General features: G+C 50.3%; 5 protein-coding genes across 5 annotated transcripts; 1 reads left to right on the top strand and 4 right to left on the bottom strand.

Moving 5' to 3' along the window:
* Position 1: 1 nt before the first annotated feature.
* BO87DRAFT_398267 (protein kinase family protein) lies at positions 2-2,222 on the bottom strand (the record flags this gene model as incomplete). Its single annotated transcript, XM_025625361.1, has 5 exons — positions 2-39; positions 227-1,049; positions 1,134-1,548; positions 1,586-2,018; positions 2,075-2,222. The coding sequence occupies 5 exons, from the start codon at positions 2,220-2,222 to the stop codon at positions 2-4; spliced, it is 1,857 nt and encodes a 618-aa protein (XP_025478306.1).
* A 364-nt stretch (positions 2,223-2,586) lies between these two features.
* BO87DRAFT_417106 (Zn(II)2Cys6 transcription factor) lies at positions 2,587-4,874 on the bottom strand (the record flags this gene model as incomplete). Its single annotated transcript, XM_025626792.1, has 6 exons — positions 4,471-4,874; positions 3,897-4,418; positions 3,698-3,838; positions 2,892-3,635; positions 2,715-2,725; positions 2,587-2,614 (listed from the first exon to the last, which is right to left on the bottom strand). The coding sequence occupies exons 1-6, from the start codon at positions 4,528-4,530 to the stop codon at positions 2,587-2,589; spliced, it is 1,506 nt and encodes a 501-aa protein (XP_025478305.1). The 5' UTR covers positions 4,531-4,874.
* A 479-nt stretch (positions 4,875-5,353) lies between these two features.
* On the bottom strand, positions 5,354-5,870 carry BO87DRAFT_99083 (uncharacterized protein). Its single transcript, XM_025629719.1, has one exon. The coding sequence runs from the start codon at positions 5,743-5,745 to the stop codon at positions 5,434-5,436; it is 312 nt and encodes a 103-aa protein (XP_025478304.1). The 5' UTR covers positions 5,746-5,870; the 3' UTR covers positions 5,354-5,433.
* A 1,558-nt stretch (positions 5,871-7,428) lies between these two features.
* Positions 7,429-9,338, bottom strand: BO87DRAFT_311650 (uncharacterized protein; the record flags this gene model as incomplete). The annotated part of the gene is made up of 2 exons (XM_025619554.1): positions 7,429-8,351; positions 8,420-9,338. 2 exons carry the CDS (start codon positions 9,336-9,338, stop codon positions 7,429-7,431), a joined length of 1,842 nt encoding a protein of 613 aa, XP_025478303.1.
* Positions 9,339-10,138: 800 nt separating this feature from the next.
* Positions 10,139-13,018, top strand: BO87DRAFT_460298 (F-box protein; the record flags this gene model as incomplete). Its single annotated transcript, XM_025629007.1, has 5 exons — positions 10,139-11,332; positions 11,866-11,932; positions 12,007-12,202; positions 12,278-12,454; positions 12,533-13,018. Exons 1-5 carry the CDS (start codon positions 10,177-10,179, stop codon positions 13,016-13,018), a joined length of 2,082 nt encoding a protein of 693 aa, XP_025478302.1. The 5' UTR covers positions 10,139-10,176.
* Between the last annotated feature and the right edge of the window lie 1,284 nt (positions 13,019-14,302).

Below are 14,302 nucleotides of genomic sequence, written 5' to 3'. Positions count from 1 at the left end.
TTCATAACAGCCAGATCATCTGTATCGATGAAGTTCCATCTATCAAATATCGCAACAGCCCTTCGTCTTCCCCTACTACCCGGGGGGGGGGGGGGGGCGGGCAGGGCATCATAGTGGACGCATATCCAAAAGATCACCCAGAAGAATGATTCGAGATCATGCATGAATGAATGCATTTCGCCCATGAGTGCGCCGATGGCCATGAAGGGTCTGGTTCCGGTCTTACTACCGTGTGCCACTGGGGCGGCACTATCCTTTTGCTCTCTGATGGCGAGATCAAGGTCGATTAGGAAAGCTGGCCAGGATGGGTTGTTGTTCTTGTTTTCGTTGATCATGAGATTATGGGGTGAGATATCTCGGTGAAGGATCCCTGTCTCGTATAGAGATTGGTGTCCTGTTATGCATCCCTCTAATGCGGCAAGAAGGATTGAAGGGGTGCTTGCAGTGTAGATTGGCTTGCCGTAATCGCGCAGGATGACACGGCGGTGGATACGGTTTGGTAGCTTTTTGGATGTATCGTTAGGTGATGATAGGCGTGGGCGTTTGCTAGGCGGCAAGAAGGCACTGTCTTGGCTGGAGGGTCGCTCGTTGTCTGGTCTATCGGTGCGCCAACCCTCATGCTGGGCATCAGCTACACTGGCACCGGCCGAGGGTGCTTCTGCTTGCTCTGAGTGATGACGGGTAGTCGCAGTCCTGATATCTAAGCCACTTCGAGTATTATGGCGAACATCATCTACTTTACCACGAATGCAAACAGTGCTATGATGATAGTACCGTGCGACGTTGACCACCCCGGCGGTGGTAGCTTCTTGAAGAAGACTGCCTTCCTCGTCGTGCTCTGTGTCTTGCCAGGAATCTTTAACAACGAGTGGAATCCCGGGGTCATCTTCACGATACGCTTTCCAGCATGTTGTTGCGCGACCCGCGATACAGGGTGTCCGTTTTATGAATCCTTCGAGGAAGAGGCGCTGGACCTGACCATCCTGCTCTATCTCAGTGAAACGCCGGCCATCTTCTTTTGTGATGATCGTAGGGTCAAACCCGTATTGCTCATCGCTCATCCATAGGAAGCCGAGAATGATGGACACAAATTGAAGACCAACCGTATTGATATCGAATCAATCCGATGCAACTCCTCCGAGACGATCAAAGGCCCATATCCTCATGAAGGATCCACATATGGTAAAACCCAAGACAAACCGACGGGTATCCTGGGCAGCAAGGACTTCTCTAGCGCACCTCCCCAGATCAAGCCATGTCTTCGCAGCGGTATCGGCTGCTGAGTTGCTCTTCAACACTCCAGGTACGAGGATTTCCGCCCAGAGGCACTTGGTATCCTTTCCTGCATTGATGTCGCTGACGAAGCCAATGTCCAGCTTGCGCTCTGGCGTAGAGCCTTGAATTGGCCTATTGGGCCGGGCTACTGGCCTTCGTAGCTGTGCAGACTCGAGACGGTAGTCTTCTGAAAGGCCAGCAAGTTTATCAGTCAGATCTGAAAACCAAGTCAAGACGTCTTCCTGGTTTGCATTTTCTGGCCAGCCCTCCCACCTACCAGCAACAAAAAGCGCATTTTTGCCTTCCCTACATCTTTTGGAATACGACCCGGGACGCTTCTTGCAGACCACTTTCGCATCCAAAAAACGCGGCGTGAAATTGCGGGATCCCAACATACAGAGGTCCAATCTCAGCATGAAGAAGTTGATCAATATATTGGCGGTGCTCGGAGGCTGTTGCAAAGCTACTTGTATTGTGGACCCGTTGGATTTGTTGGGAAGATGCATGGGTGTATTCAGTTACTATGTCATCGATACATTCCCAGATGTCGTGTCCTGGCGTGCAAGCAATAGCTGAAGCCAATATAGGCCTTACGCGGGAGATGTTAAACCCTTCGGACGGTATTGTAGACTCCAATTTCTGAATATTGACCAGGGCAGCGGTACGGCTATATCTGGGCGTTAACCCGCAAATCGCAGAGTGTTCTAGGTCCAGCAAGAGTTGAAGGGTGAGGTTTTGGATATCTGTGTGGAATTTAGAAAAAGAAATTGGGAGGTAATCAGGAAACACATTTCTTTACCCGTTCGCGGAAGATGTATGAGCGCATCAGACGTGCAGGAGAGATCGTTTGCTTCACAGATAGAACTGAACAGTCTGGTGAAGTTCCTATTAAGAGCATTATGCATGGTACTCTCGTCTATCGTTTTGACTGGGGCGTGGTCAGCCATGTTAGAACAGATCCTGATACTGTAGGTCTTTTCCCAAAGGGGAGAATGCTGCTAGATGCGGGCGCTGGTGAGTAACATTTATATATTGTACTCCGTGTTGTTGCATGTCCTACGATCCACAGAATATAACAACTGTTTAGACATATCTCTCCGCCTGCTCTTCTGATATTCTTGGTATTCTCTGAAGAATTTTGAGAAGAAGGTGGAAGTGAGAGGCCATGTGGGCAGCAGAAGTGACTTTGAATAGTCATGCTGGTGACATTCACTGTAGCCATGCTTACCATCTTAATCCGCTTCTATTCAATTAAATTCTGGTTCGATTCAATGAGCCAAGCTAGTATAGTATAGTGCCGTATATGAGACACTAGATATATCTAGCGAAGGGATCCCGACTATAGATATGGGTGGTAGTGAGTGTAATAATACATAGAGGCAGGATATTTGAGGGGTTTCAGGGGTTCTACTAGGGGTTTGGTCGATCCAAGTACTTACGAATTAAATAGCTAGGAGACATTACATAGTAGGAACTACATATTAAAGATCTCTTCTGTCAGAGAAAGTCCTATTGTGTCAAGTAACAGTGAGTCTAGTAAAGGATTCGAGCAGCGCTGACCATAGAGGATCGCACCATACTCAGGAAGAGGAAGACTCGCTCCCCTCTCTATAAACCCTTTTCGGCTTCCCAGGTATCAACATATAGCTGTGATTGCCCATCTTGACCATCCGCGACAAAATACGCGCCTGCTGCACACCCGTAGACGTTGCAATAAGATCGAGTATCTGCATGATCCAATCCTTCGTGAGAGGCGATATACCCGCGCAGTCCGATGCAAGATACAAAGGCCATGGCAATCGAGCGACGGCCCCCAGGGCAGCGTCGCCTGAAGTAAAAAAATAAGGAACACTAGCGCAGATGTCCTCTGCCAGTTGTTTATTGATGGAGATAGACTCGTGCATGAGTTGGGGTGATTCAGGAATCTCTTGATGAAGACACATCGCTTGGATCATCTCGTGGAGAATGATCCGCGCTTGGCGATAGTGGTTCCAGTACACTGCGTTGTCGATGTTTGGATATATGTGATATTCTGTGTCGTGGCTACAGAAGTGTGAAAATGTCAGTGGGGTGTTGATGGTTGTATATTGCCAGGTTGGGCTTAGGGAAGTCGCCCACGAGACTAGGTCGGCGTCAAGGTCGAGGGCTGCTTGGATTAAAGGTGCGATGTTTCCGCGGAAGCCAGTCGTGTTATATGCCTCCTTTATTGTTATGGAGAGATCGTTGTATGTGACTAAGATGTTGTAAAAGTCTTCCATTGTCTGAGAATCCGCATCACCAATGGATTTTGCATATTCTGATAATGCAGCTATCGTTGGCGAGCGATGACAACTCGTTCTGAAGAATATGTTGATCATAGCCTAGGTATGACATGTTAACACTCCGAGATTAGTGCCTATGATATGAATGAGGGATAGCTAACAATCTGTAGGCGTGTGCTGGCGAAGAGGCGCCGCCCAGCGGCTGATTCGAATTGCTGCATTCCTCGTAGCTCAAGGAGCTTCAACGCTCCTCGGGCGTGATTTAGCCAAGCGTCCATCATCTGTGATTGGCCTGAAATAATCTATTAATTAGGGATTAACAACCCACCTATAAGCACCGATTTTAGCCAGACACATTACCTCGTACATACTCAGCGTGACCACAGCCCCCAAAGTAGAGTCCGAAGTAGCTAGTACTGCATCCTGAAGACTCGTATTGGTGGCCCGCAAGGCCTTACTGTACTCCTCTGCAGCCGATCGTGCCAGTTCAGGCCGGTGGTAGATTCTCGACATGCATGCCAGCCCTATGGCTTTCATGGTGGCTTGAAGTGCATCCGAGGGGTCAGTGCGCAGCAAATTCGGCAAATAGCAGAGAATGCCGGGGTTTTGACTAGTGCCGACATAATACTTGAAGATGTGAGACATGGCTTGTTCCTGAATGTGGGTGGTGGGCCCCTCGATCAATGGCGGTGTCTTCGAACTTTCTGCACTGTCTGCAGTGGGAGATCGAGAGGCCTTGCGGGTACTGGCAGCCCGGGCCAAGGCCTTGGTGGTTACAGCGGCCGTCTGATCAAAGAAGCGAAGGGCTTGGAGGTCTTGGTATCCGGGGCATTCTTTACCTATCCGCAGACATTGGGAGCATGCAGGTCGCTCCTGGTCGCACTACTATAGGGTCAACAGTCAATCATCCAGGCGTGAAAGTGCATCGACGTACTTTTAGGCGCCGCTTCCGGCATAAAGCACACCCTGGACTGGGCTTTCCCCTGTAAACCATGGTCGCCTGAAAGGGGTATGTGGCTCGGAAGGTGTAGCAAACCTTTGAAATTATCCCCGCTTTAAAGGCCCATGCTGAGTTGTCGGGGTCGGAGCTTGTTACGAAAAGGAGACTAGAAGCAGAGCAGTCCCGTCTTCAGCCTCGCTTCAGCCGCGTGGCATCAATCCTAGATCGGTTCCACCGAGCCTCCATAGCTGAACGAAGCACATACTCCAATCAAATAGCCACTCATAGGTGTCAGATTGAGCTTAGCAATGTTGGTGTCAGCTCGAAGAAGCTTGTTCCTGAACCCGTGAGAGGGGAGTCATGCTGTATCATGAGTGGCTCGTTAATTTATTCCGAAGAGCCTTGTTTATTAACTTAGATGATGTGGCTTCAACCGGCACTGGGGAGTGCTTACCGCCAAAGTGATGAGTCTCTCGCTTGTGACTGGCCACTCCACTTTTCCCTCTCATCGAGCTTGTCCTAATGCAGTAACCGGTTCGGTGCTTACGGTGTATCCTGTAATAGCGTTGAGGCCACAATGACCCTAGCTACTCTCCAACCGACATGTGTCTTTCTTAAGCACGAAACGTCTGCGATAGAAATTCATTCCGGCTATTCCTCTTGCCACGACTATTTCTAGGGCTAATGACCGTGTGTCATTATTCTGAGAGGCGCATCTTGATAGAGACCATTTGAAAGGATCTTTTGAAGTGCTATTGACTTCTTTAGCCCTCTGCTTGCTATGTCTGGAAGTTGATGTATACTAGTATAGAATTCCAAGGAGCGTCACTGGCAGTGAAGAAGCCCAGTAGGTAAGTAGTGATATACACTTTTACAACCCTATTATAGCTAGTCATACACACTATAGCATACACATTAAAAATTTTCCGCCCAATATAATTAACCAGTAAACACCCCTCAAATCTCTGCCACCGGAGTCCCAATCCCACCAGATGTGAGTACAGTGGAGGTAAGATTCGCACCTGCATGCAGCTTCGCAGTCAACTGCGCACTGTAGCGAGTATCCACCTCCTCGGGCCTGATCAACCTTACCCTCGCGACCGTCGCCTTCTGATCCGTATCACAGGTGCCATTGGCACAACAAGCGGGACTGTCATCCGTGCAGCCATTCTCATTGCAGCTGCATTCGCCCTTGACACTGTGGCTGTACAGCAACCACTGCACACATCCGCCCTTGTTGGTTCGAATGACCATTCCACCGCCGTACATGTCTGCGTGGTCGTCTCCGCATCCTGAGCTGATCTTTTGGAAGGTTTCCACGCACTGTGTGAGTATTTCATGTTAGCAAAATTGTTAATAGCAGAAAGGTGGAAGAGATAGTAAGTTCATCACTGAGAAAATGGAGTTGATATATACGTACTGAATCACCAGAAAATTTGAATGTCTTCTCGTCTTTGCAGCCTGATTGATCGTCTGCCCATTCGATAGACGCTACTACATTGGTTCCGTAGGGGTCGGAGTAGACGGTGGTGTATGGCGGGCCGTCGGGGGCGAGGGAGTTGCCCGAGTCGCATAGGGAGGTTGCTACGGATTTAAGTTCCTCTGCGTCGAACGTAGCGTATGAGCTGTCGTGATGATCTTTAAAGCAGTAATACTTTCGCGTATCCGACTCGCCGCTGGTGGATAGGGGTAGTGATGTTGTATGGGAGGGTTCAGAAGTGGTGCTGGAAGAGGAGGAGGTTGTGCTGGTAGTACTAGTAGTTGTTGTTGGAGGCTCTGTTGTTGATGCCTCACTGCTGGCAGTGTATTTATTATCCGTACCAAGAGTTGGAACTGGTCCGTTAGGATCCCAAGTCCCCACTGTGCGTACATACGTAGACAATGGACATAGATTTGTCGTCGTTTCCGTAGTGGTTGTTGTGCCCTGGGCCTCGCATCCTAGAACAGTCGAACATTGCGTAGTGAAGCATGTTGTCGCGCGTGATGTGTCACCGTAGTTCGTGACGGAGCATCCCACTGCACAGTCGGTGATGGTTGTGCTTGTTGTACAGCTGGTAGGGCTTGGAGTAGTGGATGGACTCGTATCTGTACCTCCGACACAAATGCCTTCAGGGTCGAAGCACTCGCAGCCATTGCCACTGCAGCTGCTGCAGCCGCCAGGATCCGTACAGCCACAGCTTTCCCCGAAACAACCGCATGTAAGGCCAGTACAACCACTGCATCCGGCTGAGGAGCAGGTACAGAATAGAGCTGAAAGACCGGAGCAGCCGCATCCAAGTCCGAGACATGCCGTGCAGTGTGCGCCCTTGCAGCCACAGTGTCCGTTGGAGCAGGCGCAGTCTGTTCCCACGCAGGCACTACACTGCGAACCGGTGCATTGACCAGAACTTGTATCACAGTCTCTTCCAGTGCAGCTTCGACAATCGTCTCCGACACACCGTCCAGAATGGCAATCCTTCCCTGTGCATCCATTACAGTCGTTGCCAGTGCACTTGCCATTTGTTGCAATCTTGACCCGCACAACTACTGCAGCTATCGCCTGAGCAATTGCTCCCTCCAGCAGTAGAGCAATCACTGCCCGTGAAACCGTCATAGCTAGTACAAGTGTTGCCTGCGCAGAAACCTGATGCACAGTCGGCACCACCGCAAGTTCCCTCCCAGCAGTTCGGACCGTTACAAACGCCGTCACTACCACAGTCAGGTCCAGAACAGCCCAAGGCAATGCAGTTGTCTCCGTTACACTTGCCATTACTGCCACAGTCAGGGCCCACACAGCCGGATGTCACGCAGCCTGTGGCGACGCAGACTCCGTCTTTACATCCTGGACCGATGCACCCACGGACGGTACAATCCGTTGGGCCTGTGCACATGCCGTTGAGACAGCCAGTCCCACTGCAGCCGAATGAGGCACACATGAGTCCTGTGCATTCCCCATTTTTGCAATCAGGTCCCTCACAATGACCATTTGTGACGACTGGCCACGTCTGGTCTGGATGAACTTGTCGTGCTGCTGCCAGTTCCACTCCCGCCGCCGCCTGCGCTTCCACCGTTAGGACACCACGCGGGCGGGGATGGGCAGTACTGACCGGCACCTCCACCGGCAGTGGGAGAAGGTGCCACGACACATGTTCCAGTGGGGGATTCCAAATCCCCGTTGAAAGCACTAACACACCACTCATAGTTCCAAGTGCCCGGGAACAGGAAATACTGATCACTACAGGTGGTCTCCACCGTCGCATTCTGTGCCGTTAACACGCTGCCAGGGTCGTTGACGTTTCGCGACCACAAGCGGTATCCTGCCGCGTCGGCCGACTTGCTCCAGGTCATATGGATGGTGGTCGGGTCATTCGCCACGATCGTAAGATCAGTGGGCGTAGAAGGCGTGCCAGCACCAGGAACTACGCCCGTGACCACTTCGGGGAAACCTTCGCCTGCTGCATTCCAAGTCTCAATAGCCAAAAAGTAGTAATGGCCTGGCGTGAGGTTGTCGATGTGCCCGGAGGTGCCCGTGAAAGCGCCCCCAGTGATGTAAGAACAGTCCTCTGATTTGTCCCAGTAGAGCACATTGTATTCGATGATCGAGTCTGTGTAAGCTCCTGTTGGAGGATCCCAGGAGATGTCGAACCCGCTGCTGGTGGGTTTGACCACCACGTTACGAGGAGCGGCCGCTGTCTGCGGATGTGCCGTCGCGGACAGGACCGAGGTCCAGTCGCCCTTAATGTTGTCACCCGCACTGGCACGGACTTTGACTTCGTAGACCCAGCCGTCTTCTGGCCAAGTTGAATCCCAACGAGCTGCACTAACACTTCCTGCCGAGAAGTCGGTGATGCCGCCTTGAATTCGCGACGAGACATCGTAGCTATATGCTCCGTATACTACCGACGTGGGAAAAACCATCAGTTACTCAACGGTCAGATCGGCTTGGAGGGGAATACTTACTTACCAGAGTCCCATGTCGCCGTGACTCCCGTAGCACTGCTGAACACCTGGAAGTTGGACGGCACGGGGAGAGGTCTTGCGGGGATGCTATCCGGAACAGATAATGGCGAGCTTCCAATCTTGAAATCATTCACCAAAGTGAGACTGAAAGCGCGAGCTATCTGGTATTCGCCCGCGGCATCTGGATGAAGCCCGTCATAGCCCACGGGGCACGCACTCGGCTCACACTCGTAGTTCTCTTGCAGCTCCACCAGGTGAATGGGGGAATCCGTCGTACTCCATTCCGGGATCGCGTCCCGCAGTAGCGCATTGTAGATATTGGTACTGATGGGCAGATCCTCGCGGCCCCCAATAAAACTGCGCTGTGGGACATTGGCGACGGCGAACTTTAGATTCGGATTGACGGTGCGGGCATTGCTGATCAGGGTTTGGATGCTGTCCAGGGTGCCAGGGGCATCACTATAGAACCAACCCATGTCATTGAACCCCAGCATCAACAGCATCAAGTCAGCTGGATTGGCACCGAGGACATCACGAATCAAGCCCTTGTCGACAGCCGCCGCACGGCCCCAGACGGCGAAATGATGGCGATCGAAGTCGGCCGCCACGTCCGCCGCGTACCCGCCGCTGGTCTTGGGCTGGTCGGAGGCGGTCTCTTCCCCGTAGAGCGGCGGCGGAGTGGGCGGTTCGGCAGGATCCGGCTGCACGGTCCCTGTGTAGGGCCCCACAAAGGTGACGGCAATGTCTTGCGCCCGGAACCACTCCCAGATCCGATACCTCCACGTGTAGTCCCCTTCCTTCCCCTGGGTCATTGAGTCCCCTACGATCATTACTCGCAGGGTGCCTTCGTCTCTTCCGACAAGTCCCTGAACCCTGTCTGCCACGTTCGAGTCTGGTTCTGTCTTGATCGAGTTCCTACTCATCGCAGTCATCATGTCCAGAATGTCTTGCTCCCCTTTCCCATCGTTGGTCTGCATGGGGGGCATCGGACTGGCAACCTGTGTCCAGGTTTCGTAGTCCCGGATATAGTTGTGGGCAGAGGAATAGGAGGGACGCTTGCTAACTGAGATAGCTGAGCGGACACGCGGGATTCGACTACGACGATCAGAGGAGTATGCTATCGTCTGTGTAGTCGTAGGTGTGGTGGCACTGATCGCAGTACTGGTACCGCCACTAGTGGACACACCAGCACGTGAGAGCAGTCGCCATGGAAAAGAGTGTACAAGAGTGCGAGATACACACAAAGATAGTGAATTACTCCACGGTGTCCCGGGGTTGAAGGCCACAAGGACTGGCTACTCATGGAGCCAGACATCGTGAATTTTCGGTTTCCTTCTTTTGTGATGGAGCTCAATTGTGTAGACGGCGGCGATGCTCGACCCTTATGTATTCAGCAGTGTTCGTCCGAAATCAGTCTAAGAGTAAGCTAAGTGACAGCGGCGCAGGCCGAGACTGATACGCACCTCATATTTGACCGTGTAGTCACACATTTTAATTAAATTTCTGGTCAATTGCGATAATGAGTGTCTCACATTCCAGCCAATCCACGTTTGGCAAAAGCTTGATATCTCAGGCCCGAGCGTCAGTGATCCCGCCGGAGCGACATATACCACCAGCTTTGATGTGTTTGCCAAGAGTCACTAGCCTGACCCTTCAGAGAATCATACTTAATCCCGCTAGGAGCCTACTAAGATCTTTCAACCCAGGACCCTTTTCAATCCCCCAACTAAGAAAAGGTCAGCGCTAACTTTCTCTACGGTCATGGTGTCCCTGACTTTCGAAAGCCTTCCGGTGGAGTTGGTCGAAGAAGTTGTTAGTTGGCTAGACCTCCACGATCTCTGTGCACTGCGTCTGACTGGACGCACTGTCTCTTCAAAATCATCCAATGCTACCTTTCGGAACTATTTCCTTTCCAAGAAGTTGGAAATCGCAGAAGCCCCGCTTGGAAACTTTGCTCTCGTTACCAAACCCGGACGTTTCGGCCTCTGGATCCAGCATCTCACTCTGTATGCAATCACTAAAGATGATGATACCGGAGGAATATCCCTCGCCAGTCCTAGGGTCATCGAGTTACTAGCGCAAGGCTTCCTGAACATACGCGATAATTCCCCGCATGGTGGACCCTTGTCTATCACTCTCAAGATATTTGGGGACGGCTATATGAGGGATTTTGCTGCTCCAGTGTTCAATGTGACCCTGTCAGCCCTGAGGGGTACTGGACTGCCCATTAGATCATTGGATGCGTTTGCGGAAGGTTATTCCCACAACTACGGGGGTTTCTGTAGTATCCCTTTCAGCGAGATCACAGGGGCATTTTCCGGCGCCGGCGCGGCAGACCTACACGGCCTTGCGAAGACCTTCCAGCCGTGCACGAAATTATGCCTAAGCTTGGCGCACCATATACATACAAACGACTCCAATAGTATCCGAGAGCTACATAACGACAATGAAGACGAAGATCTGGAATTGCCACCGAGTTACGAGGAAGCCAGAGTAAATACCCAGAAACTTTGTGACCTTGTGGGCCTATGCCCCACTCTCGAAGAGCTGTATTTGGTGTGGGAGTATGATGACTTCGAAGAGACAGCCGGGGTCAGGGAAGAATTGTACTTCTTCTCTCGGTTAGCAGTATCATGCCAATTCCCGAGCTTGAGGCAGTGTACATTGCACAATATCCGAATGTCCGAGGAAGCGCTCCTAACCTTCTTTCGCCAACTTACTCGGCTGGTGTATTTGAGGTTGGAATATGTAACCGTTGAAGGTGGATTCGACGACCTATTCAGACTTTTGTCTACTTCAATGCCCGAATTGAATTACTTGCATCTCCGAGGCCTTTATTCTTCGTCTGGGACCCTTCGCTTCTTGAACGAACACCCCGAGAATAGACTGAGGCATCCAACCGGTCGTGCACCACCTGGTATAATTCGGAGAGGGTCCGACGCTAGGCGGCTGGTCGTAGCCAGGGCAAGGTAGAAGGACATAGATCCTCTATAGATACGAGGAGATGTGTACATTACCTCCAAGAAATAGTGGAATTGATCCTTCGCGTGTAATTAGAACTCCCTCTTCCAAGAAAAGAGAACAAGCACTAATACAGAAAGGGCATCAGGTTAGAGTCGTAATATGAAGCATGCTATCAACCAAATTCTCACCCCCCGCCCCTAGTCAGCAGCTAAACTAGTTGATGTAACTTCGGTTCCAATGAAGGTTTTGATGTACATGAGCCTGTTCCCCCTTTTTCTTTTCACTGTTTTGGAAAGGTCAATGGTGTGAGAAAGACTGATACCCCCACCGTATTTCAAGCCGACCCTTCCCCATGACTTACACCACAGTACAGAGTCTCATGCTTTACAAAGACCATGTTGCATCTTTTGAAGGGGCTACTTTGCCTCACGTTGGTGCCCTCGTGGGGACTTATTGGCGCTAAGGTACTCTCCACTGACGCCCCAGTCGATGATATCCGGGCTGTGCCATTTGGACTGGAGAACAACAAGAGCCGTGCTTGGTACCCTAGAGCGTAAGCGCCATACCATTTGAACTCAGTATCCACCCTTCTATATAGCTAATCACTCATGACTTAGCGATCCTCAGTGCGATGTCAACTAGGATGACGACCCTGATGTCCCCAAATGCCGGATCTTATGCGCCCCTACACAGAGTGATTGCTCAAATAGCCTTACCACACGCAATTATAGGATTCGTCTCAACCACACAGCAAGTGATGGTATCAATGATGACCGTGATCACATTGACACAGGACTCTATGATACCGAAAAGACGAGTCACAGTAAGCGAGCCTTTCAAGCCTTGACCCTTGCGGAGATACGCGAGTACGTTGAACGATAAACGGACCCGGATACAGCGGACGAATATTTTTGGCGAGTTACTTGGGCTCGTGGAATTCGATGATGATAACCTTTCAGTGGATTCCTCTGTCGCCGAGCAAATAACATTTAGAAATGCCCCTTTCCAAGTTGGCACGACTGGGCTCGAAGGGTGTACTGTGGTGACTGTTGTATCAAAGCGAGCCGTCTACATGGTAAGTATTCTTCAAATTGACATGGCTTCATGTTAGTGTGTGTTATAGTTTACCACTGGCTGACGAACTTCGTGGTAGGCGCACTACTGGGAACGCGAAAGTTGGTCTAGCTCGTACTGGTTCCCAAGACGCATCATCAACTTTATCGCTGGCCGGAATCCAAATCAGGGAGTTGGTCCTGCCCTCAACCCGGCACTATTCAACCGCCCTACCGACGACACGCGGATCTATATCATGCACCCCCGCAAGGGTGGCGCAAAGACGACGTACACTTCGCCAAATTACCCAAAGAAGTTTAAACGATTGAGAAGCTTGCTCAACGAAGAGCTTCTTCCCGGCGTACCCACAGCGACTTGGTTCTATATCCCTGTCGCCAACCCGGGAAACGTGCCCGATCCCATTGCTGATCAGCCATGGAGACGACACGCCGTCTTCCAATATGACCCGCGAGCGCATGGTACAAGAAGCAAAGGATGGAGGCTCTTCTACGAGGATCATTATTTCGATGATACAAATCCCCCTCCTGGTACTGACTCTGCCAATGGAATTCCGGATATCCCATGAGCAAGATCTGTCTACCCGCGAAGCGATGCTAGAGCCGCGCTGTGGGTGTGTGTACTTGACTATATACCACGGTGTAATGAACGGAATTGTCTTCATAGCTTCTATTAGCGAGTGGTAGAGTGTTTTACAATCTATATAAAAAGAAGCTGTGCCTCTTTCTGCTGTCTCAATCTTCCATTGTTGTAAAGCCATGTGATTCCTGTTGGGTAATTGAAGCATCCCCAATAAGGGTATTTTACCTAATATCTCTGACACCAGAAGACGAAAAGAGGCCTTCTCTGGACTTCTAATTTGCTCTGCGACGCCGTGTATTAGATTCCCGGATATATAAACCAACTAACACCGTCATCATAGCCATGTTGCTTTCCCTTTCCCTCAAACAAGCTGTAACCTTATCCGATTCGCTGGCCCTATTGTGGTTATCCTTAGGTTGCGTCCCAAAGGTCCACAATTTGACGACGCTGTTATTTTCTGGGTTATAGAGTCGCTTAACTGAGGCATCAGCAACGAACAAGAACTAGGGGTAGAGCTTGGTGATGTTGTAGCCTGTGTCTATGAGAAACATTGCGATCGACCAAAGAGCAATTTTCTCAGACGATCATAAGGAACAAAGTTATGTAGATGAAGTATTGGCATAAAATCTGAGGCGATCATCTTCAGGACCTTCACTCAAGGTCTTGTAGTTACTACATGCATTTTGCCTTCATGGAAGAAGATGCCGAGTAAAGCGGTAGTGATGCTACTGATCAGCGTAGTCAGATTTTATCATAGCAGTATCGCTGGAGGTTCTCGGCCATGAGACTTAGCCCATTCAAGTGTATTGGGGAGCACGGTACTTATTGTAAAATCTAACGTTGTCGAAGATAAGGTTAAGAGATAAATACGACTATAGAGCTCACTATACAAGAATACGACTCTATTGTATGGACTAATTATGAATAAGGAAGAAGATTATCTTGCTTGAAACCCCGGGACTTATCAAGATTCTGTAAATCATGAATAAATGATTCAGGACAAATAAGAAAGAGTTTGCTCACTTGTTGGCTAGCAATGATACCGAGGAGGCAGGCAGGACCTGTCATGATAATTTATCATCAGCTGTACATATTACTAGTTCGAAATAACATGAAGAACTACTGAGATCTGGGGGAATCAATTAGCATCAGTCCTGAACTATTTAGGGACTATGTAAGTGTACTACTGCTTTGGGAGCTAAGATACAACCATATTATGAGGCTTCCGGCAAAAAAAAAAAAAAGAAAAGAAAAGAAACGAAAAAGAGAG

Source organism: Aspergillus neoniger (genome assembly GCF_003184625.1).
Source record: "Aspergillus neoniger CBS 115656 unplaced genomic scaffold BO87scaffold_22, whole genome shotgun sequence".
NCBI classification, from domain to species: Eukaryota; Fungi; Ascomycota; class Eurotiomycetes; order Eurotiales; family Aspergillaceae; genus Aspergillus; species Aspergillus neoniger.
The sequence above is the reverse complement of the archived record's forward strand: the minus strand, read 5'-3'. Positions and strand labels throughout refer to the sequence as shown.